The sequence below is a fragment of the Adiantum capillus-veneris genome, chromosome 18 (assembly GCF_014529385.1).
Source record: "Adiantum capillus-veneris isolate H3 chromosome 18, ASM1452938v2, whole genome shotgun sequence".
In the NCBI taxonomy this organism is placed as follows: Eukaryota; Viridiplantae; Streptophyta; class Polypodiopsida; order Polypodiales; family Pteridaceae; genus Adiantum; species Adiantum capillus-veneris.
Window position 1 is genome coordinate 17,792,394 of NC_140948.1, and position 24,667 is coordinate 17,817,060.

At 46.0% G+C, this 24,667-nt stretch overlaps 1 protein-coding gene across 8 annotated transcripts in view; it reads left to right on the plus strand.

Annotated features, from left to right (window-relative positions):
• Positions 1-24,667, plus strand: part of LOC147435296 (polyamine oxidase 7-like) — a 195,447-nt gene that overhangs the window by 74,963 nt on the left and 95,817 nt on the right. For all 8 annotated transcript variants that reach the window (XM_086488368.1, XM_086488369.1, XM_086488372.1 and 5 more), the window contains one exon: positions 10,435-10,581. In XM_086488368.1, coding sequence (XP_086344494.1) covers positions 10,435-10,581 — 147 coding nt within the window. The remainder of the gene's footprint in view (positions 1-10,434; positions 10,582-24,667) is intronic.

Here is a 24,667-nt window from a genome sequence, read left to right on the forward strand (position 1 = left end):
CTGATCATTCACTCTATGTACGTGAGAGTGATGTGGGGATTGTGGTCATTACCATATATGTAGATGACCTTATTATTGTTGGTGACAATGCTATAGAGATTGACCATGTGAAGGGTCTTCTCAAACAGGAGTTTGAAATGAAAGATTTAGGCGAGTTGCGCTACTTTCTTGGCATTGAGGTGATCAGGACTCCAGAGGGTGTATGGCTATCACAGAGACAGTATGCTTTGGACATGTTGTCATAGTATGGTATGGCTGATTGTAAGCCAATTTCTATTCCCTTGGATGTGAATGCAAAGCTGAGTGCAGAGAAGGGTGATGTTGTTGAGGATGTAAACATGTACAGGAAGATTGTGGGTAGTCTAATCTACTTGACTATCACGAGGCCAGACTTGAGCTACACAGTAGGCTTGGAGAGTCAGTTCATGCAGCTTCCGAGGAAGCCACATTTGGATGGAGTACGACGCACACTTAGGTATGTGCAAGGTACTCTGACTACGCATTGTTCTATGCAGCAGATGCACTATTAGCATTGTATGGGTATACAGATGCAGATTGGGCAGGTAGCATTGTTGATAGGAGATCTACGAGTGGCTTCATGTTCTCTTTTGGGAGTGCTGCTGTTACTTGGAGCAGCAAAAAGCAGCCTACGGTTGTTTTATCGAGCACAGAGGCCAAGTACAGAGGTGCAGCAGTTGCGGCGTGCGAGGTAGCTTGGCTACGCATATTACTTGAGGACTTGGGAGTGCAGGTGGACGAGCAGATTTTCATCCATTGTGACAACCTCAGCAGCATGCAGTTGGCTAGGAACCCGGTGTTCCATGCCAGGACCAAACACATAGAGGTCCATTACCACTACGTTCGAGAGCGAGTGTTGGCGGGCGACATCGACTTGGTCTACGTCAGCACAGAGGAGCAGATAGTGGATATCTTTACCAAGGCCCTCCGAGCTGAGAAGCTTCGACGTTTCCGGACTATGCTTGGACTCTGCGACATGCAGAGCTCGAGGGGGAGTGTTGAGATGTCGAGCTCTACACCTTGAGCTGGCATCCACTACGGGTCTTGGCCGCTTACGGCATTTACTCACTGGCGCGTTAGGTGACCGACACGGAGGATCTCTACCAGTGATTCTACAGCTGGACTACACTTATAGTGCCAGCCTAGTACGCTTCTAGCGTGTTCACACTTAGTGACCGCATGTACATATGTGCTACTTTTCAGCTTTAGCACTTAGTCATTTTGTACTCTCTTTTCTGTGAAGAAGAAGAAGAAGCTTTCCATCTCTGTGTGCTTTGTGCTTGTCTTGTGTAGCTCTCTTGCATCCTCATTGCGTGTTCACACTTAGTGACCGCATGTACATATGTGCTACTTTTCAGCTTTAGCACTTAGTCATTTTGTACTCTCTTTTGTGTGAAGAAGAAGAAGAAGCTTTCCATCTCTGTGTGCTTTGTGCTTGTCTTGTGTAGCTCTCTTGCATCCTCTTTCTTTACATCCTTCTCCCGCTTGCTCTTCCTTCCTCAATAATGGCTCTGAGCGTAAGAATATGACCTAAAGTGGAATAACCCCTCCTGAATCCAGCTTGTCCTGTTGCCCTTATGCCCTCATTCTCTGCCCATCTAGTCAATTTTTGTTCTAGAATGGATGCGTACAGTCGGGTCAATGTGTGACCCACCATAATGGTACGGTAGTTCCCGGGTATCATAGGATCCCTTGACTTGAAAATAGGTACGATAGTAGATAATTTCCAAGATTCAGGTAATCCTTCACACATGACCCGATTAAATAGACGAGCAAGGACTTCTGAAAGTAGATCCCTTGCATGGATCAGATGTTCTGCTACTAAACCCTCATGATCATATGCTCTTCTTGTCTTCATCTTATCAATGGCTTTTTCCACCATTTCCGTAGTAAAGAAAGTACTAGTAGCAGGGCATGGCTCGAGCGGATTTGGTAATGGAGGTTGTCCAGGTACTGTATATAATGATGTTACATATTGATCCCAAATCTTAGGAGAAGTAATTGTCGGAGGCGATGAGTGCTCGTGAAATAAACGCCATGCCTCATGTGAGTCCTGACTCAAGAAGAGCTGATATAAATCCTTCTCCAGTTTGGCTAAAAATGCCCTTTTCTTGCGACGTACTATACGCCGAAGAGCAATCCGAGATTGCTTATATGTGATAATCCCAAGTGTAAGCTCTTTCTGGACCTGGGTTCTCGTCCCTCTGCATTCCTCGTCGTACCAACTGTTTTGAGGCATGTTCCCAGATCCTCTCTTCTGATCAAGCTGAGTATGTGGGTATGCCTCTTGTGCTGCTCCATGTAGTATCTCTGTTAGCTGAGATACTATCTCCTCTACAGTATATACTGGCTCGGCTGCCCACATCCTATTATAGATCTTTTCCATATAGACTGAATCAATCTCTGGCGTGAAAGTATATCTTGTGTGTGTCTTCTTCCTTTGTACTTGAGAGGCATTGTATTGGAAGGAGATTGATAAGGTCAAGAGAGCATGATCCACTGCAATCCCAACCGGTCTGGGTCCCACCTTAAAGTCCTCGATACTAGAAATAAAGCTTGGTGAAGTCATGACATAATCCACTGTACTGGCCCCATGCCTGTGCGGGAAGCATGTGAATCCCCCAGATAAACGGAAATTCTCTGGACCATTAAGTATGGCCAAACCATGTGTAGTTGCCATTTCCATGAGATGTCTCCCATATTTAGTGTGTTCTTTATCCTGTGAGTTTCTAGTAAGCCCCTCTTGTGATAAATCCACTTCTCTGAGCATTTCCTCAGGTATCATAGAATACTGCTTGAGAGTTGGCCGTTTTGGCATTAAAGTCTCCTAAGAGAACGATGTCTCCATCTCTAGAGAACTCCCATATGTCATTATTCAATATGGAGAAAGGGGACTGTCCTTTAGGTGAGGAGTAGACTGATGTACTTGGAGGGAAGTAGCATATAGCGATATATAGAAATCTACCTGTCTCGGCTCTCATTCTCACCCACATATACCTTGCTTGTTCATCTTTCCTGATAATCTGTAGTAGTGGTTTCAGCTCCTCTTTAAATAAGACTGCTACTCCTCCTGAACCCCGGCTACCTCGCAGAGATCTCTTGTCTCGTCGACCAGTTGTTTCCCATAAATACCCCTTCACATGTGGCATAAGCTGTCCCGGTATTTGGTGTGTCTCTGAGTAGAAAATTATGTCTCTGTCCCTAAAGCTGTCTTCAAAGGCACCTACATCTAGCCTATATGATCCATTACAATTCCACGCCGCTATCCGGAGCGTCGCCCCATAGGTCTCGCACCGTCATGATGTGCGCTTTTCCAGAACCACTACTTTTCCTCCTCTATAAAAGGTGATTTTTCCCTTTTCTCTTGCTGCCTTGATCTCTGGCATCAACTCTTGCATGTGTGCCACTTGTGCCAATGTAAGGTCATCTCCCAGGGAAATATCGGTCTTGTTAAGAGTTGGCCTCTTCTTTAGAAATTCTTTTCTTATTTCTATATTTGGGAAGCGGAGAATAAGTGCCCTATCCTTTACGTTTCCCTTCTCGTCGATTCCTTTCTTGCCCACTCTCCATGCACTTGTGTGAGTAGGCTGAAGCCCATGCTTTGTAGTAGTTCCCTCACTTCTTCATCTACATTCTCTTTGTCTTTGACTCCTGTGACCCGCACATGCAGAGCCCGATTCTTCCTTTTGTGCTCTTCCTCAATGGTCATATTAATAATGGTGGAGGTAGGTGTGGTCTCAGGCATCAGGGCCTTCCCTTTCTTCGCATCCTCAATCCATTTCTCTGCTTCATCAACCTTTTCTTGTGTCTTAACAAGACGTTCCGCCCATGAAGATGCCGTTTTCGATTTCTGTTTATCTCCTTCCCGTAGAGCTTTCATCTGATCCTTCATGTCCTCGAGCTCCTTCAGCACGGAAGGTTGGTCGTCTTCCTTCTCCTTAGTTGCAGATTTGCAAGCCGCAAGTTCTCCTTTTAGCTCCTCGATTATTGCATCTTTTTCCCCCATGTGCTTTTCCATATTTGTTCTCCATGCTTCAAAACTTGCTACTGCCTCATCGAGTTTCTTTTGCATAACGCATTCTGTCACATTTACTTCGGCCTTGATTAGGTTTCGTAATTCCGTTTTCCCGATCTGAATTTCCTCATTTATGTACCCCCCGGATCTCTTTCCTTAGTTCTCTCATCATGTCTCCATACATGGAGTTCCTGTAGCTCTCAGCGTTCGCGTGCATTTCCTTCCTGATGTCATCCCTCATATAGTTTTGCTCTGATTTGAGCATCACCTGGACCTTCTCCATTAGTAGCTCATCATGTATCCTGGAGGTTTTTCCAACTCGTAAGGATCCTGGTGATAGCATAGTATCTCTGTTTCTCCGTTTGAAATTAGCCGTCGTTTTTTTTGGGGTGGTGTAGCTATCTACACCCGGCCCTTCCCCTTCGGTAGGCGGATCCATCGAACCCACCCCACAAATGTGGGGTAGGGTACTAGGGTGAGGGACTGAGAATAAGGCAAACTTAAGAGTTTATTTTTTAAAGCTTAAAAACCTTTAAACTTTAAAAGTTTATTTCAAAGCTTAAAAACCTTCAAACTTTAACGTAGGAGATGGGAAGTCCTTCTACGCGTAGGTAAAGGAGGGGTGCCGGGGACTTGCTACGCGTAGGAAGTCCTTCTACGTGTAGAAAGAGAGGGCTTGTGTGCGAACAGGTCGCGCGCTGGGCTGGTACGCACAGACACAGGCTTAGGCCTCAGGGTTACGCCTCCTACAGCACAGGCTTCGAGTGCATTCAGCAGGCCTCCCGCTCAGTTGGGGGCTGCTTTCGGATATCACAGACAGTGCCTTGAAGGGGGCTGTGTTCAACACACGCAGGTACAGAGCACGGGGCAGCCTACAGAGGGGTTGTGCCTTTATCACCACAGGTTGCGAATGCAGGCAGAAAGCAGACCCTTCTGTAAGGGCTGCGCGCAGGTGACAGTCAGCACCCTTGAGTGGGCCAGTTGGAGCCACAGAGAGAGAGAGAGAGAGAGAGAGAGAGAGAGAGAGAGAGAGAGAGAGAGAGAGAGAGAGAGAGAGAGAAAAGAAAGAAAGAAGAAAGAAAGATTTTTAACGTCTATGTCAGGCCGAAATCGGCCTATGAGACAAATCAAATGTACATGGTGTGTATGTCATCCGTCTATCGGAAAGACAAATGAAACAAAAACTGATACAAAACTGAACTGAGTGTAGGTAGTGGGGTATCTGAGGAGGGATGGAGCCATATGCTCAAGGTAGTACAATCATGAGAATGCATCAAGCTATCTAACTCCATCCTGTACTAATGGGGGGATGTAAGATGTGGTACATGGGCGGGTCTGGTGCCAAGGCTACCCGGATGAAAGCTGTCGGGTCGGCCCTCATCCGGGCCACTCGCTCCTCAGTGGCACGGCGCTCCCGGGCTCGGATCTCCTCGATCTGTCGGTGGTGGGAGCTCGCGCCCCTGTAGCCTGTGACTCGTGGTCGTCGTCTAGCTCGGCTCACCTCCGCCTGTGGGAGTGTCACTCCTCTCTGAGTGTCTGGTGGGGGAGGGGCGGTAATCCTCTGAAAGAAGTCTGTGAGCTGCGACTGTCTCCCCTCTGTCTGTGTAGCTGTGTGTGGCTGTAGTAGTGTGTCCCGATGGCTCTGTATCTCTAGTAAGAACCGTCCGAGCTGTCTCTGATCTCGAGAGTCCATGATCTCTCGGAGAGTGGGCTGTCCTTTGAATAGGGCCTCATACCTGCCTCTGATCTCAGTGTATGCTCTGCATCTACATACAAAGTGCTCCTCACTCTCCACCTCCTCTGTGCAGGCTCTGCAGACGCGCTCCCCCCTGGGAACACCAGTATGTCTCCCGATCTCAATCTCTAACCTGTGTGAAGCCACTCTCAGCTGACCAATCGCCACCCGTGAGCTATGTGGCATATATGTGTCCATGTAGCGTGGTCTCTGTATGAACCCCCCGGACAATATGGTGAGAAACTGGTCTCTGTAATCTGACATCCTCGTCCCCAAGCCAGGTGACTCCCAGACTCTCCTAGTGTATAGCTGCCACAGATCCTGTCTCAGTACCAAGTTCCTCTCACTGCGAGAGAGGTGAACATATGGTGAGTGGGGGTCGTACTGGAATGGTGGTAGGCTCTCCATGTCAAGACCGTGTCCCTCAAACCATGCTCTGACCTGTGAGTACCATGCTCTCTCATGCCCACTCTCTGATAGCTGTATAGCTGCCTCAAATGCTCTACGAGTAAGTCTGTCAGGAGGTAGCTCTCTCATCCTCTGGATGAAGCAGACTGTCTGGAATAGTGCCTCTACCACCATGGGTGGTGTGGCGAGCTCGGCTCTAATAATGTCATGTGGCACTGTCTTCTTGTTGCGGAGCAAGCGTGAGATCATACATACCTGTGGCCTCTCAAGCTGTGTCCACTGGTCAGCTGTCAATCCTGGTGCCCATACTGCCGCCGAGTACATCAAGGCCGGGGTGACTAAGGTGTCGAAAAGCCACCCCTTCGTGCGGGGTTCCTGAAAGTGTGCCTGGTGGCATCTCCGCTCTAGCATGGCCAGAGCTGCATATCCTCGGGTGAGCCTGTCAGCAGCAGCCTGCCTCATAGTGAAGGGTCCTGGTAGGCTGGTGAATGTGATGCCAAGGTAGACATAGGAGGTGACTACATCAACCTTTCCTCCTGCTGCTGTGAAGGTGGCAGCGCTCCTCACTGCACTGGATGTGTGAAAGATCATAACCTTGGTTTTGCCAAGGTTCACAGTCAACCCCCTGTGTGTGCTGAATTCGTCCAAGGCCTCAAGATGGCATTGCAAGCCCTCGGGTGACTCTGAAATCAACACAATATCATCAGCATATAACATGATGTGGACCGGAGTACCTGCCAAGTCGCTCCCCTCTCCCCCTGCTCGCAGTATGTAGTCGGAGATCTCGTCGATGTAGAGCCCAAAGAGTGTCGGGGAGAGTGGGCATCCTTGCTTAACACCAATGGTGCTAGCAATGGTCTCTGAAAAACCGCCTGGGCAACGAACTCGACCCGTCACCTTCTCGTAGAGAGCATATATGGCCCAAATCATCTCTGTTGGTACCCCAATGCTGTGAAGGCGCTGGAAGAGTCTCTCGCGTGGGACTGTGTCAAAGGCCTTGCGGAAATCCACAAAGCAGCAGTAAAGCCTCTTCTTCCGCGCCTTTGCCCCATCAATGAGGCAGCGCAGAACGAAGATGTGATCAGTGGTGGAGAAAGCTCGTCTGAAACCTGCCTAGCCTGGAGCTCGTAAACCCTCGATCTCTGCGTAGCAACTGAGCTGTGCCTCAAGTACTGCTCCATATAGCTTGGCCATCGTGTGGCCAATCATGATAGTCCTGTAGTTCCTTGGATCCAGGGTGTCGCCAGATTTGTGGATAGGCACTATGGTGTGCTGTGTCCACTCCTCTGGGAAGCCCTCCCCTATAGCCCGGTTGAAGACATGTGCAATCAACGGGGCTATAGTGGAGGCCGCATAAATGATGTGCTCACTCTGTAATCCAGTATGGTCAGCTGATCGTCTGTGCTGCATGCGGCGTATGGCCCTCTCTACCATCTGTGCTGTAAAGAAGGAGGAGCACGTGGGGCGTGGCTCGTGTGGCTGTGGGATAGGAGGCTGTCCTGGCACCTCGTAAAGTCGCTCTGCATAATCATGTCATATCTGTGGATCCTCAATAGCTGTAGTCGGACGTGGCTCGCGCAGGGTGCGCCATGCTGTTGCGCTATCCATGCTCATGAATAGGCGGTATAGCTCAAGCTCCTGTGCCTCTTCGAATGCTCGCCGCTTTTGGCGTGTCAGTGTCTTCATATGCCGTCTGGCCTCTCTCTCTGTGATCTCTCCTAAGGCTCGCTGTGCGCGGAGGCGTCGGTATAGCTCTCTGCACTCATCATCATACCAGCGGTTCTGAGGCATAGTCCCGGGGGGGGGAGTGCGTCCTGTGTGAGTGGTGTGTGGAAAGGAGCTAATAGCTGAAGTGTGGAGAACGGAAGAGATATGTGATGTGAGAACTGAGAGTGGTGTGGATGGGTGGAGGAGGCATAGGCCATGCTCGACCTCGGCCGAGTAAAGAGAGGCTAGCTCATGTGTGAAATGGATGGTGGTGTGTGGAGTGTGTGCTGTGGAGCTGTGTGGGATGGTATCTCCGCTGATGGAGAAAGAGAGGTATGTGTGGTCGGCTCTGATGGGTATGGGTGGAATGGTGAAGGATGTGATAAGGTGTGTAGCCTCCCTGGTCCCAGAATATAGTCGACTGTACTCCCCCCTCCCTCTGCAACTCCATGTGGCATACAAGTCAGGCCCCCTGAGGTGGGCCACTGGACCATCCCGTTATAAATAACGAGACGGTGCTGGGAGCCAAGTCGAAGTAGATGTCGTCCGTAGGCTGTGACTGGAGCTCTGTCTGCTGTATCTCTCATAGTAGCCTCCTCATCTAGAGTGTGTAGTGCCTCTCGGTCCTCGTGGTCATATGCCTCACACTGCTCACTGCGCGTACGAGCATTGAAGTCTCCCATAAGGAAGACTTCACCCAGTGTGGAGTACTCCATAATCTCCTCCGTGAGGCATGCGTACGGTGACTCCTGCTCAATAGGGGCGAATCTGGAGCCTGTGGGAGCAAAGTAGCAAAGGGCAATGTAGACGATCCTGTCTCGTGAGAGCTCGAGGCGAATCCACATGTAGCGGGCCTGTGGGTCCCGGGCAACAATCTGTAGTCTACTGTGAAGCCCCTGTCTAAAGAGTATGGCCACTCCTCCTGAGCCACGAGTGGTGTGCTGGCGCATACACCCCCGATGTAGAGACTCCCACTGGAATCCATGTATCCGTGGTAGCCCTCTCTCTGGGCTCTCGTGTGTCTCTGTAAGTAGAATGATGTCTCGACCTCTCATCACCTCCTCAAGTCTCTCTGGGTGTGTCCATAGGTCTCCATTGCAATTCCAAACCGTGACATGAATCTCCTCGTGTGTCCCACAGGCCGTGAGTCCCTATGCGATGGTCTTGCCATCAATGATAACCCTACCATCTCGATATACTGCCTTCTTCCCTTCTTTGCGGGCTTGGTGGACTCTAGGCATGCACGCGTGACGGTGATCTTGTTGCATCTTTGTGAGGTCATCATCAAGATAAATCGGGGGGCCTTCTAGCCCTCTCAAGATGACCCTCTTTCGGAGGAAAGAAGTTCGAGACTCCTCGGAGGCGAATTGGAGGATGAGAGCTCTCTTCTTTGGATCTTTGCCGGCTCTCCAAACTTTGGAGAAAGGGATCTCTTCTTCCTTGTATCCCACTTTCTTGCATAAAGCTTTCCCATCGCTCTCGGGTGTAGACCCTTCTTCTTCTTTGATGCCGGTCACTCGCACATTGAGACGGCGAGCTTGTCGCATCTTCTCCTCCTCGATGGTTGTGTGTACGATGAGTACCTCATCTTTTTGGGCTTCCTCTCTTGCAACCTTCTTGATGTTCTTTTTGACCACTTCGACCCATCCTTCTTTGGTGGCCTCTAATTTGTCCTCAATGCTTGCGGTGAGGGCTTTGGTGATCTCCTCCTTGAGGGCTTCCTTAGCCTCCTCTTTAATCTCTCCTTCTTCGGGGGTGAGGGATGTGATGGAAGCATGAAGGAGATCGATTTGTGCCTTCATCTCTTCTTGCTCTTTCCTCCATCTCTCCCTCTCCTTCCCGTTCTCCCGTTCCCTTCTCTCCTTCTCCTCTTTGAGATTTTGGATTTCCGCTCTCATGTCCTCCTTCTCTTCGTTCCATAGCTTGATGAGGGTGGCTTTCTCCTCCTCCCATATCTCTCTCTCCATCCGCCATTCTTTCATGTCCTTCTCCAATTGTGCAAGCCTCTTGTTCGTGAGCATGAACGTTGTCTTCATTGTCGATACCGGCGTCTTGATGATGGGGGAAGACATGGCTGTCTTCGTAACTACCCTCTCTTCATATTGTGAAGAAGAGGGGAGAAGGGGAAGAGAGGGAGTACTTGTGTGTATGCGTGTATGTGTGTAGTGTGTGTGTGGGTATGTATCCGTGTGTGAGAGATTGCGGGCCTGGTGCACTTGGTAATGCTGCCACAGTGAGGCAGCGGCAAGTGCTACAGCCTTGGCAGCGTGCAGTCGCAACAGGTCAGCTACAACGGGTTCAGCAGCAGCAGTAGTGGCGCGCGCAGGGGGTGAAACAGCAGCAGCAGTGGCGCGCACAGGGGGCAGCAGCAGTGGCGCGCGCAGGAGCAGCAGAGAGAGAGAGAGAGAGAGAGAGAGAGAGAGAGAGAGAGAGAGAGAGAGAGAGAGAGTCAGTCCGATTCAAGAGTCGAGAGAGAGGGTGGGTCTGATTCAAGAGAGAGAGAGAGATTTTTATATATTGCTTGGACCTCTGAGGTTTTTTGTGAATGCAGGGGTGAATTGCTTCAGTTATCCAAGACCAAGCCTCATTTTGACCTTGCAGATGCTTCTTTCAACTATTCGAATGCACTAAGTTTCTCATTGAATGCATACAGTGAAGAAGATGTTTCGATAGCCACTGCTCAACGTTTGTTTGGAGTGTAATGTTCTCTCTCTCTCTCTCTTTATGTCTCTGACATCAGCAGTTTCTTCAAATATTTGAATGCACTAAGTTTCACATTGAATGCAAATAGTGAAGAGAGGATGTTTAGATAGCAACTGCTCAATGTTTATTTAGAGTGTAATGGTGTCTCTCTCTATATTGAGAGAGATGGTCATAGAGGTGCACAGTTGGCAGGGACACGGATTCCACTATTGTCATATGCTGATGATATTGTGTTGATCTCCGACTCTCCGGAGGGGATGCAACGCCACTTGGATGCTTTGCATAGGTTTGCGCATGAAAGTGGTTTGTCTGTCAACCTTGGTAAAACCAAGGTTATGGTGATTAATACCACCCCACAATGCATTAGGAGGTCAGCACCCGTATTCACATACGGCCAGGAGACAGTGGAGTAAACAGACGCTTACACTTACCTTGGGGTGCTCTTTAGTGGACCAACATTTTCATTGAGGAGAGAAGCAGAGACTAGGCTGACCAAAGCCCATGCAACATTGGGTAGATTGGAGAGGATGTGTTCACAGGTTCATTTTCAGGAGCCTCGGTGGACGAAGCTCTGGTTCTTTGACAATTTGGTGGCCTTCGCATTGCTCTGTGGAGCTGAGATTTGGGGACCCTCATTGGATCATCATGGAAGTGGCAAGGAAGAAAAATCTAGAATATTGGTTAAGCTATCAGAGCGTCCACAGTAGGGATCCAAAGGAGGGAAAATAGGGATCCAAAGGAGGGAAAATAGGGATCCAAAGGGGGGACCATCCGGAAAAGAGCAATGTGCAACTGTAACAAACTGCTGACGTGTCAAAGCCCTGAAGAAGGGGGCCAACTTACAGATGCCGGCCGAGGGGCCTAAACACTAAGAGAACAAGTAACAGAAGAAGAAGTCCTACCAACTTATGGGGACCCCGTCCGATGGGGCCCCAAGTGACATAAAGGATTAAAATAAAGCAGGATCCGCACACATGCAAAAAACTGATGACGTGACAGATTTTCGAAAATTGCGCTAGCATGATGACGTGGCAGGCTGTACGGATTTCCGCATTTTGCACTAGCTGATGACGTGGCAGGCTGTACGGATTTTCGTAAATTGTGCTGGCAGCTTTTTGGCTTTGCTTTTGGACCAGATGCTTTTGAGTTTGAAGGCTTTTTACTTTAAACTGCTTTTGGGACCTAGGGCCTTTAGATATGAGGTTAGGGCTCATTCTCTGGCATGCTTCTTGGAGAAGGTGCAGAGTTTGGAGTACCGGCTTGTACTGTGTTGATGCAATATAAAGAAATACCGAAAGGGGCGCCAAGGTTTGGGGCCAATACTCTCTGGGGTGGAATTCCGCCACTCCGTGTCACGTGTCGTCTCTCTCTTTCAGCTCACTTGTTATTGTAGTGTTAAAAGTCTGTTTAGTTTGTTCTTTTCTATTGGCACATGGTGCCCGTCTTGTGACAGCAACAATGGGCTTTAAAGCCCCTAAGGTTCAGCCCATTAAGACTTCCAAAATGCTAAGGTTCCAAAATTCAAAGGTTGTGTCCAATGGTCAAAGCTTAGTAAAAATTGGATGCTTTGTGTGTGTACCAAAAGTCTTCATGAATCCTACAAAGGAGGAGGCGAGCCTTGCAAGTAGGGGATGAGAGAGAAACACACACATACACACTCACAGCTCTCCTTTACACAAAGGGAATGAGAGACACAGGTCAGCTCCCTAGGCCAGATGCCCCCAAGGTGTACTCAAGTCTTATTGGATGGCCATGGAGGTGGACCAATGAGAATTAGGCTAGAGTAAATCTAGTTTAATTAATTTAAAAGCACTTAATAAAAGAACACAATAAGAATTAAGCTCTCTAGAAGACTATTGGATAGTCTACCAAGGAGTCCAATGAGCATTCAACAACCCAATGGCTTGCCCGATTCTTATTGGCCAGGAGACAAAGGGGTCCAATGAGAGTTTAGTGGCATTAATTTATTACCTAAAGCTCTCACAAAAGAGGAAAGGGGGACAGATGTCAGAAGGTTATCACTTATGCTCCTAAAATCCTATTGGCTAAGCCTGGAGAGGTCCAATGGGGTGTTAACAAGAGAAAATAGCATGAGCGGTCGACCAAGAGAGAGAGGGGGCTGATTTTCTCAAGTCATTATCTCACACACTCACACACTCTCACACAAGCTCATGTGCGAAGCAAGAAGACATCTCTCTCTCCTTCTCAAGCTTTAATGGACAGCTTATCACCTACTCCAAGCTTGTGAGAAAGGAGGTCCACACCAACAACTCTTGGCTTTGTGATGCAAATCCAACCAAGAGCCAAGCTTCAATGCATGCTCATCTCCTCTACCATGCTAATTACTAAGCTATGCTATGCTAATATGAGTGATTATGTGAGGAGATGTACATCTTTCTCGTAAGACTACTCCTTCCTCCTCTCAATCTACTCTCATACCCCGCTAGCTCTCACCATCTTCGAAGGTGTGTGAGGTCTTGGGTTTGAGACCGTGAGGGAATTGATGTTGTGTTTTATAAGTGTTTTGCTTAGTGCTTGAAGCTTCCATTCTCATTACACAAAGAATTGTATTGTAAAATGTCTCTCTTGATGGGAGAACCCTATAATACAAAGCCTTTTGGAGGGGGGACCGGCTCCATGTAAATCCGGTCCTCAACTGTTGTCAATAGCTTAATTTCTCTCTCTTTTGAAGTATTGTTCATGCTATCTAACTAGGTGTTATGCTTTTAGTTGCTCTCTCCACCCAAGCACTCTTGTTATGCTCATTAGGAATCTATTCTAATGAAATTCTCACTATTTTCATGCTAATTTTTGCTACACACAAGTTACTAGGCCATTAAATGTTACATTGGTATCAGAGCACGAGGTTTCTCTTTTCTTTCTCAAGAAGGAAGGTCCTCATGCTAGCTATAAATGGTTGTTATTATTAATTGCAAATGAGTAAGTAGAATAGGGATTTTTCAGCCTTGCAGTGCGCTTGCCTTCGTGCAGATAACGAGGCATCACCGTCGAGAGCTATGGTCTTAATAGTGGAGTCCTACGGGGCTTGCCTACGGCTTACCACTATTGAGCTATTACAAGCTTGACAGGAGTCGGTGCTGTTTTGGTGTGAACGACTCTCTCTTCTATTACTTTCAATTAATGGTATTCGAGCCATGGGTACAGTAGCTTGAGTGCTTTTTCTAAAGGGGTAAAGAGGAGTAGCAACTAGGGCTTGAAGTGCCAAAGTACACCTAAAAAAGTTTACACCTAAAAGTTGTTAGAATGGCTGATAATAGTAAAGAGAGTGAAATTAATGTTGATAACTTTGATTTTGCTAATGAGCAGGCTACTAATGATGCCCCGATGCTTGTTAACTACCTTGTTTCTAGGCTTCAACAAGCCATGGGCAATCCATCCCTCCATAGTGAAGTGCAACGACAGCTTTGTGCTCATGGGATTCCCCAAGTTCTCCACCATGAAGAGAGAGTACTTAGGAAGCCTCCTTGTGAGACTTCCAAAAGAGGCCTCTCTCCGATTCAGGAAGAAGAAGAGGATATGGCCATACAAAGGGCTTAAAAATTTGCTTCTTGATGACGCATCTCCTTCTCAAAGGAGAACTCAAGAGCCCCCACCAAAGGAATGAGAAAGAAGTGAGTCTCCTGCCACCTCGGCGGAGATGGCTCCACCAAGACGGCGGGCTAAACGCTCTCCATCACCTCCTAAACGGAGAAGACCATTGCACACTTCTCCCCACCATAATTCAAAGAGGGATGACAAAAAGCAAGAGAAGAAAACGGCGAGAAAGAGATCACCCTCTTCTCCATCTTCTTCATCCTCTTCCTCTTATGAAGAAAGTGATGGTGCGGACAAAGAGAACCAAGGCAAGAAAAAGGCGAGAAAGAGGTCACCCTCTTCTCCATTTTCCTCAAATTCTTCATCCTTTGAGAAAGCGATGGTGGAACTTTTGAACCATAAAAAAGAAGAGGCCATAGAAAAGAGGTTGTCCAAGCTCAAGACGTTCAAAGAGGGAGAAAAGAGCATCTCTTTCCTTACCTACGATGACACCTTTGGTGCTACGGACAAAGTCTTGGCCTTTATCCAACAATTCGATGCGGCGTTTGGAGATGAGGGCTTCACGGAGTCCTCTAAGCTACGCCATGTAGCTATGCACTTTCAAAAGCCCACCAGGCAATGGTGGTCTAGCCTACGGGCAAACGGTGAAGCTCCACGAACATGGAAAGCTTTAAGAGCTTCCATTATGAAGCAGTTTTTGGCCATCGATGCCAAAGACAAAGTACTCACCGAATGGCGAAGCTTGAAGTACTCTTCCTACGAATCCATTCACAAATATGTAGACAGGTTTTGGGACTTACATCTCAAAGCCACTGTCTTCAAAAAGATGGATTTTGGAGAGCAAAAGCAACAATTTTGTGCGGGCTTAACTGAAGAAATGGCAGAGTATGTCAACTCCCAAAGGCCACGCACTATATCCGCGGTTATACACCATACTATGGTGGCCTCTTGAATCAATTTCCAAACAGGGGCTAAGAGAAATTCTAAGCCCAGGGAAAACAAGGGTTCCAATCAGCCTAAGGGGAAGGACAATGTCCAAAAGTCTCCTAAGGGCAATTCCAACAAAGCTAAAGAGAAGGGAGTTTACAAAGGCAAAAACAAACTCTCTCCTGAAGAGCTTGAGCGTTATCGCAAGGATAACCGCTGTTTCAAGTGCGACAAGCAAGGGCATGCGTACTTCGCTTGTCCACAAAAGAACACCCGCCATGAGCCTCCTAGAGCTACCTTGGTTGAAATCCAAGAAGAGGAAGCTCACCACAAAGGATCTCCTCTATGCCATGCTTGGGGAAAGGTAAAAGAACATGATGCTTTTATTCTCTTTGACCTTGGTTCTACTCACAATTTCATATCCACAGAGTTGTCCGCCAAGCTAGGCATCCAAGACTATGAGATGGGAGATGTCCTACCCGCAAATGGTGCTTTCAAGGGGCAAGAAGCTTCAGTCACTCCCTTAATCGGGAAATTGAGGCTCCATGTCCAAAGCTATGTGGACAAAGAGGGCTTCTTTATCTCTCCTCTCAAGCATGAGGATGTAATCCTAGGGGCACGATGGTTTGATCGCATGGTTGCCAATGTTAAATTCCCTATAAGGAGAATCTACTTTAAGTTCAGGGAAAAAGGTGCCAAAGAGATGGGTAACACCATACCCATTGTACATATGCAAGCTTTCAATAAGTCAATAAAGAGCTCTATTTCCGTGTACATGGTTTTTGTTAAAGATTCTCAAAATGAACCTAATGCTTTAGCAAAAGAAAATATAAACGCTCACAAGGAATTAGAGATATCCAATTTTCTCAAGGGGTTTCGCTTTATTGACGACATCCCTTGTGAAGTACCTCCTAAACAAGGCAATGATGACCATGCAATTGAACTTCTTCTAGGAAGTTCACCGCCTAGTAAACCTCCTTATAGAGTTTCTCAAGCTCAACAAGAAGAGATTATGCGGCAAGTGCATGAGTTACTTGAGAAGGGCATGGTTAGGCCTAGCTCATCTCCATTTTGCTCACCCGTGTTACTAGTGCAAAAGAAAAACGACACATATCGTATGTGTGTCGAATATAGAGCACTAAATAGGATCACTATCAAGAATAGGTTTCCCGTGCCACGGGTAGATGACACATTTGATAAGCTACAAGGATTGACCTACTTCAGTAGGATTGACCTAAAAAGTGGCTACCATCAAATAAGGATAGTGGATCAAGACATTGTAAAGACCGCATTTCGCACTACGTTTGGTCTTTACGAATACATTGTCATGCCTTTTGGCTTGACCAATGCACCAGCCACATTCAACCGCTTGATGGAGAAGCTATTCAGGCCTCACCGAACCTTTACTGGAGTGTTCTTTGATGATATCATCATCTACTCTAATTCATTAGACGAACACAAGCAACACCTCGAGGTAATATTCCAAGTTCTAAGAGAGAATAAACTTTATGTTAATCGAAAGAAAAGTGAATTTTTCTTACAAGAAATTAAGTATTTAGGTCACATTATCTCTCAAGATGGCATCCAAATGGATCCATCAAAGCTAGAGGTAATAAAAGGATGGCCTAAACCAAGGAATCTTCATGAACTAAGAAGCTTTATAGGTATGTGTGCATTTTTCTTACAAGAAATTAAGTGAATTTTTCTTACAAGAAATTAAGTATTTAGGTCACATTATCTCTCAAGATGGCATCCAAATGGATCCAAGGAATCTTCATGAACTAAGAAGCTTTATAGGTATGTGTGCATTTTTCTTACAAGAAATTAAGTGAATTTTTCTTACAAGAAATTAAGTATTTAGGTCACATTATCTCTCAAGATGGCATCCAAATGGATCCATCAAAGTTAGAGGTAATAAAAGGATGGCCTAAACCAAGGAATCTTCATGAACTAAGAAGCTTTATAGTTATGTGTGCATACTATAGACGCTTCATAGAAAAGTTCTCACAAATTGTAGGACCATCACATGACCTAACAAAGAAAAACGTTAGGTATACACGGTCTGCCAAGGAGAACAATGCTTTCGAAAAGCTTATCTCTCAACCAGTGCTTACACTGCCGGATCTCTCAAAGCCATTTGAGGTCCATTGTGACGCTTGTGGTGATTGCCTTGGAGCCATAGCCTATGAAAGTCGAAGGCTCGACCCTGTTGAGCAAGCTCTAGGCATATATGAAAAGGAACTCCTCGCAGTTCTACATGCCTTAGACTCATGGAAGCATTATTTATTGGGAACTCCTTTCATTCTGTGAACAGATCACCAAAGTCTTAAGTACTTCATGACGCAGACAAGCTCTCCGACAAACAAATGAGGTGGGTAAATTTCCTTTCGCAATTTCATTTTCATATTGCTCACATTGCTGGCAAGCGTAATCAAGTAGCCGATGCACTCTCAAGACGGCCGAGAGTGAATGCGGTTTCCATAGCAACTCACAATGATCTATCTTCTATGATAGATGACTATGCTATTGATCCCGCTTTTAGAGATGTGATTTCAGCCCTTGCACTAGGGAAGAAAGAGCAACCATTTACTTTACAAGATGGTTATCTTCTCTATGGCAATAGCCTATGCGTTACTAACTCACTACATGAGAAAGTAATGTATGAATCTCATGCTCCTGCTTATGCGGGGCATAGAGGGATTCAGTCTACCCTAAAGGGGATTGAAACATATTTCTATTGGTCTACCATGAAAGCAAACATACAAGAGTATGTTTCTAAATGTGTGGTATGCCAAAAGACGAAGTTTGATAGAGGGAAGAAACCTGGATTGCTTCAACCTTTGCCAATCCCTAATTCACCATGCGAGAGCATATCCATGGATTTTATCTTTGGATTGCCTAAGTCTATCCATGGGAATACGGGAATATGGACGATAGTAGACAGGTTAAGTAAACAAGCTCATTTTATACCTGTCAAAAAGACTATCAAAGCCCATCAAATGGCAACCCTCTTCATATCACAAATCTTGAAGTACCATGGCTTGCCAATGTCCATACTGTCAAATAGAGATCCTAGAATGACCAGTGATTTCTGGAAGGGTCTCTTTGAGAATTTAGGGACAAGGCTAAACTTCTCTTCGGCCTATCACCCGCAAACGGATCGCCAAAGTGAAATAGCTAACTTAATAATTCTTGATCTACTAAAAACCTATGTAACGGAAGTAGATCAAAGGTCCCAATGGGAGAAGTACTTACCCTTAGTGGAGTATGCCTACAATAACACTGTATATACTTCCACGTGAAAAGCACCTTTTGAGGTAATTGAGGGAAGATCAAAAAGTCCCCTTCTACTTAAGGTACACGGGAAGATCTTTGCTGCAGATGTATAGCCAAGACCTACAAGAATCTTTCCAAAAGATTAAGGATGCTATCTCTATCTCACAGCAAAGGCAAAAGGCTGTTGCTGATAAGCACAGAAGAGCCTAAGCCTTTAAAGAAAATGATTGGGTCTTACTTAAATTTCCCAAGGCTCGATTAAGGCACACGACAGGCAAGAATCCTACGGGACATCAAAAGTACTATGCTAAGTTAGCAAACAGGTACTATGGTCCTTTCCAGATTCTTAGGCCAATCAATGAGATGGCCTATCAACTCAAGTTGCCCAGCCATTGGCTCATACACAATGCTTTTTATGTGAGCCTACTAAAGCCTTAGAAAGGAGAGCCACCTCAAGAACCAACTATTGAAGACCCACCGGAGATCGAGGACGAAGAAGAGGTGCACCAGCCCGAGTCCATTCTCCGACATGAAGACAAGGTATTCAGAGGCGGTAAGACTATCCGATGATATTTTATTAAGTTTAAGAATTATCCTTTTGAAGATGCTAGATGGATGCAAGGCATACAATTAAAGGATAACCTAAACCTTGTCAATGCTTATGATGCTTCCTTAGATTAAGCAAATGTACAAATGTTTAAAATGAAGAAAGTTTTTGTCCTATAAGGCTCTCTTTTTCTTTATTGTGCACAAATGTTAAGTAGCATGCGTGCTTAGATCAAGTTTGTGGAGATGACGTCTCCCAAACACCAAGTAGAGCTTGTTACTCTACTATGGAAGATTGAGAGGACTAATATGCAGACATGCTTGCGGCAGCCTTAGGCTCTCAAGCGCCAAATGGATTAGTCATCCATTCTGGAATGATGTCGTAGGGTAACATAGGGATCCTCTACCTGCTAGAAAAAGGACTAATGAATAGGCTTTATCTTCTCTACTCCATAGTTGAGGACGACTATGATTTCAAGAGAGAGGTAATGTCATAATAACTAATCTGTAATTCTCCTAAATGATTTTCTCATGTTAAACTGATCATTTAATATGGGGAAGTGACAGGGGAGAAAAAGCTAGAATATTGGTTAAGCTGGCAGACCGGCCACAGTAGGGATCCAAAGGAGGAAAAATAGGGATGCAAAGGGGGGACCATCTGCAAAAGAGCAATGCGCAATAATGGGCTTTAAAGACCCTAAGGTTTAGCCCATTAAGACTTCCAAAATGCTAAGGTTCCAAACTTCAAAGGTTGTGTCCAATGATCAAAGCTTAGTAAAAATTGGATACTGTGTGTGTGTACCAAAAGTCTTCATGGATTCTACAAAGGAGGAGGCAAGCCTTGCAAGTAGGGGATGACAGAGAAACACACACACACACACACACACACACACACACAACCCTCCTTTACACAAAGGGAATGAGGGACACATGTCAGCTCCCTAGCCTAGATGCCCACAAGGTGTACTCAAATCCTATTGGATGGCCATGGAGGTGGACCAATGAGAATTATGCTAGAGTAAATCTAGTTTAATTAATTTAAAAACACTTAATAAAAGAACCAATAAGAATTAAGCTCTCTAGAAGACTATCGGACAGTCTACCAAGGGGTCCAATGAGCATTCAGCAACCCAATGGCTTGCCTGATTCTTATTGGCCAGGAGACAAAGGGGTCCAATGAGATTTTAGTTGCATTAATTAAATTACCTAAAGCTCTCACAAACGGGGTGTCAAAAGGTTATCACTTATGCTCCTAAAATCCCATTGGCTAAGCCTGGAGAGGTCCAATGGTTTGTCAACAAGAGGAAATAGCATGAGGGGTCTACCAAGAGAGAGAGAGAGGGGGACTGATTTTCTAAAGTCATTATCTCACACACTCACACACAAGCTCATGTGTGAAGCAAGAAGACTCTCTCTCTTCTTCTCAAGCTTTAATGGAAAGCTTATCACCTACTCCAAGCTTGTGAGAAGGGAGGCCTACACCAACAACTCTTGGCTTTGTGATGCAAATCCAACCAAGAGCCAAGCTTCAATGCATGCTCATCTCCTCTACCATGCTAATTACTAAGCTATGCTATGCTAATATGAGTGATTATGTGAGGAGGTGTACATCTTTCTCGTAAGACTACTCCTTATTTCTCTCAATCTACTCTCATACCCCACTAGCTCTCACCATCTTCGAAGGTGTGTGAGGTCTTGGGTCCGAGACCATGAGGGAATTAATGTTGTGTTTTATAAGTGTTTTGCTTAGTGCTTGAAGCTTCCATCTTCATTGCACTAGCTAGTATTGAAGAAACACAAAGAATTGTGTTGTAAAATGTCTCTCTTGATGGGAGAACCCTATGATACAAGGCCTTTTGGAGGGGGGACCGGCTCCATGTAAATTCGGTCCTCAACTGTTGTCAATAGCTTAATTTCTCTCTCTTTTGAAGTATTGTTCATGCTATCTAACTAGGTGTTATGCTTTTTGTTGCTCTCTCCACCCAAGCACTCTTGTTATGCTCATTAGGAATCTATTCTAATGAAATGCTCACAATGTTCATGCTAATTTCGGCTACACACAAGTTACTAGGCCATTAAATGTTACACAAGTCCTCTCGACAGTTAGCCATGCAGGGAGATATAGCATGCAGGTATGGGGAGATGACATCATGGTTCCAGGCACATGGTTTCAGCATAGACAGATTGCCCCCCTTTCTTCCAGTACTCATTGGATGCACCCTCTCTGACTCTTACAACAGTTCGAGATCACTAGGATCATGCGCCAGGACCTGATTCAGCTAGACACGAGGAGGACATGGATATAGCCAACGCAAGATCTGGGCACGAAGATGGCTTTCTACAAAAAGCATCTTCTCCAGCTTACGGAGGATAGCTTTGTGACGAGACCTAAATACATTGACACCTACTTGTCTCATGAATACGATGTGCTATTGGCTAGATACACACATCTTCACACCAGCTTCGGGTCGAGACTCGGAGATACAACGAAGTACCAGCAGAGGCTAGGACATGCCCCTTGTGTCACATGGAGCTTGAGAGAGAGTTGCATTACGCATGTCACTACCCAGTCTACTATGAGATATGAGGCTGCTTCCACTACTTGTTCAGAGAGGGCTTTGGACCACTCTCGAGAGTCATGGGATATGAGGACTAGAGATGCTTGGGTCTGTTTTTGTTGGAGCTGCGCAGACACAGAGAGAGCCTGATTAGAGGACAGGCTAGCCAGTCTGAGAGAGGGAACACAGACTTCTTTAGAGCAGACACTGGACAACCGGAGGAGCTACTACCACTACAGAGTCCACATTCTCCTTGCACCGTAGGCACACTGATCGATCGAGCGACTGAGCTAGGGAGATCCAGACGCCCACGACTACGGAGGTCTGCAGAGCATCGACGGAGGCTGCATCAGAGGATTCGGATCACTTTAGTGTGACATGCACGACGCCCGGTCAGACTACTAACCATGGGGAGATTGTTTGTAAGGTGCAGCGGAATGAATATTGTATTTTCTCAAGATTAGTGATCTTTATTGCTCAAGGTTCCTTTTAGTTCTTAGGGAAGGAGAGAGCCTTCCGTCTTTATGGAGAGTGCTATGATCACGAACAAAGTGAGTGGATATTGTGCGTGCAAGTGAATGAGACTGAGAGAAGGAAAGAGAAGAGATACGACACCGAGAGGTTGTAAAACCCTCCTCCGAAGGCCCCACTCTCGTCGGCGAGAGTGGTCTAACTTTGATTGCACAAAGGTGTACAATGCGTATGCAATGGACTGATGCAATGGGACTATGCCGATGACGACGACGGTGATGACGACGACGACTTTGGCTGAAAATTGTGATCTTCTATATGCTGAGTTTCTTGGACTGTTTCGGGGCTGAAAATGACTGTTGTACTGCTGTCCTTGTGGCTGAAAATGATGGGTGTGTCGAGGTTCCTGCTGAAGACAAAAACGCTGATGTGCTGGCACCATAAGGCTGTGTTTTAGGCTACTGTTGCATTGCTGAAAACGCTGGATCAGCAGGTCTATTCAATGCTGAAAATTGCTGGAATGGGCAGCAGGTCCTAGCGTTAGTAATTTACTGAGAAAACGTTGTCTATGCCAGTGAGAAAACACCAGGGCTGAATGGTGCTGATGGTTAGCGATGGGCTGAATCTGGGAAAACGCCAAGGTCTGCAAGAGGCTAGGCGATGGTATCTGTTGGGGGTGATGAGGGGGGGAGGGGGGTACTGTTGAGAAGTTGCCTGTTGAGCGGGAAGCTCCTGCTGCCTCTTCTGCCATTTAGTGCTAACTTGGGTTTGCTTATATATTAACTTAGCAAAATTGCCTTACCTACTTTTGTTGGAAAGTCACTTAAAAATAATAAGTGAAAAATAACCAAAAACAGAAAGATAGGCTAAATGCACTGGAAAATTCCCGTGACTGAATCTGATGGATCCTGAAGGGAATACTGATGATCATGCTGTGTGCAACCGGAGGATATGCATCTATGCTAAGTGACTGGGCATGCACGGTCTACGAATAGACTCACAAAAGTGCCAGATCACTGCTAATCTAGATTGACTGGACTAACTGAACCCTACTGTGGTGTAGCTTGTCCACAGACACATAGGGTTGGGATGTGTCACGTGACATCCCCTCCTTTTCAAAGTGAGGTATTGGTACCGAACTGTTTGGCGTCGAGGGAGATCGCCAACAACATCCGGAATCCTGGAAGGGACTCTTCGCCGGCCCACTCTGATGTGTGGGTCGAGCGGTACTTGAACTTCATAAAGGTCTACAACGCTTGCTTCTTTGGGCCGCGCTGAAAGCGACACAAAGTCATCTGTGGCTCCTTCAATGCTTCAACTTCGTCTAGAGTCCTTCTTCTTCCGTCTTCAAGAATCTCCATGGCTGAAAATTCTTGAAACCATCTCCAACACAAAACCATGAACATACTCATTCCATGTAAAGTGAAGGAAAAAAATCTTTTCTTCTCTAAAGACTGTGTATGCAATGTAGATGAACATAGAGACGCAATGACAATCCGTTCATCAAACACATGCAAACAATGCAATCGAATCTTTTCTGTTTGATCGAAATCAATCAAGTGTGGTAAATCACAATGGAAATGCCCATGCTTGGTGCTCATACTATCATGTGCTCTTTCGGAAACTGTGTCATGCCAAGGAAGAGACATGGAACAAGCTTTTCCTGAACAAGCCGCATACATTCATGCTCATCCATGAGAGAAACGTGCTCAACATACAATATGTCATGCCTAGGAAAAGGGATCACAAAACGATGTTGACTAAAATGCAAGAAACCGTCACGAATGAAACACTCGAACAATGCGTGCGTATCAATCATGCGAACACATAATACTTCCTGTAATGGCTCTTTGGACCAGGGCTCGAGAGCCAAGATCGCTTCTTCGGGATCTATCGAATCTTCTTGTGGGGGATCTGTGGACCTTGACTCGAAAGCCAAGATCGATTCTTGGTGATTGATCGAATCTACAACGAGGTTAGCTTTGCTAGAAAAAGCATCAACTAACACATGATCTTTGTGAACAATCACATCCTCTTCATGCAACTCATCATGCTTGTGAGAAATCACATCTTGATCATGCAAATCATCACGCTTGTCATTGTCATCCAAATCATCATGCTTCTCATAATCATGCAAATCCTGTGTGTCATGTTGTGGAGAAAGAGAGACTGAGAGAATCTCCTTATCCCGAATCCTTTCAACCTTGTCCTGCATATTAGCAATGAGAGATGGAGAAGGAGCAATGTCCACTCCATGAAAGACAGTAGGAGAATCACTTTTGGCATTGAGAGTTAAAGTGTTAGCCTCAAAATCAATGAGAGCGTTAGTCTCATGAAACCATCGAATGCCCAAAATCATATCACATCCTGAGAGAGGAGAAACAACAAATCTTCTAGTGAAGGCAGTTTGTTGAATTGCAAACAACACATCAAGGCATTCCTCGGTGATGAGAGTGTCCATACCGGGACGAAAGCCAGAGACCTCGATAGGAGATCTCGGACTAACCTGGAGGCGGGCTCTCTCAACAAGAGAGGAACTGATCACATCATGCATACTACCTGGGTCAAACAATATGACAAAACGGTGCCCCGACGTACGACCATAACATTTAATGAGAGAATCATCAATGGGAGGATTTTGAGAAACTTTGGGTACAATCGTGTTATCATTCATTGCATTGACAGATGTAGTGGGTGCTGTGGGCTCTTTAGATTCATTCGATTCAAGCTTAGGACATGTTCGTTTTA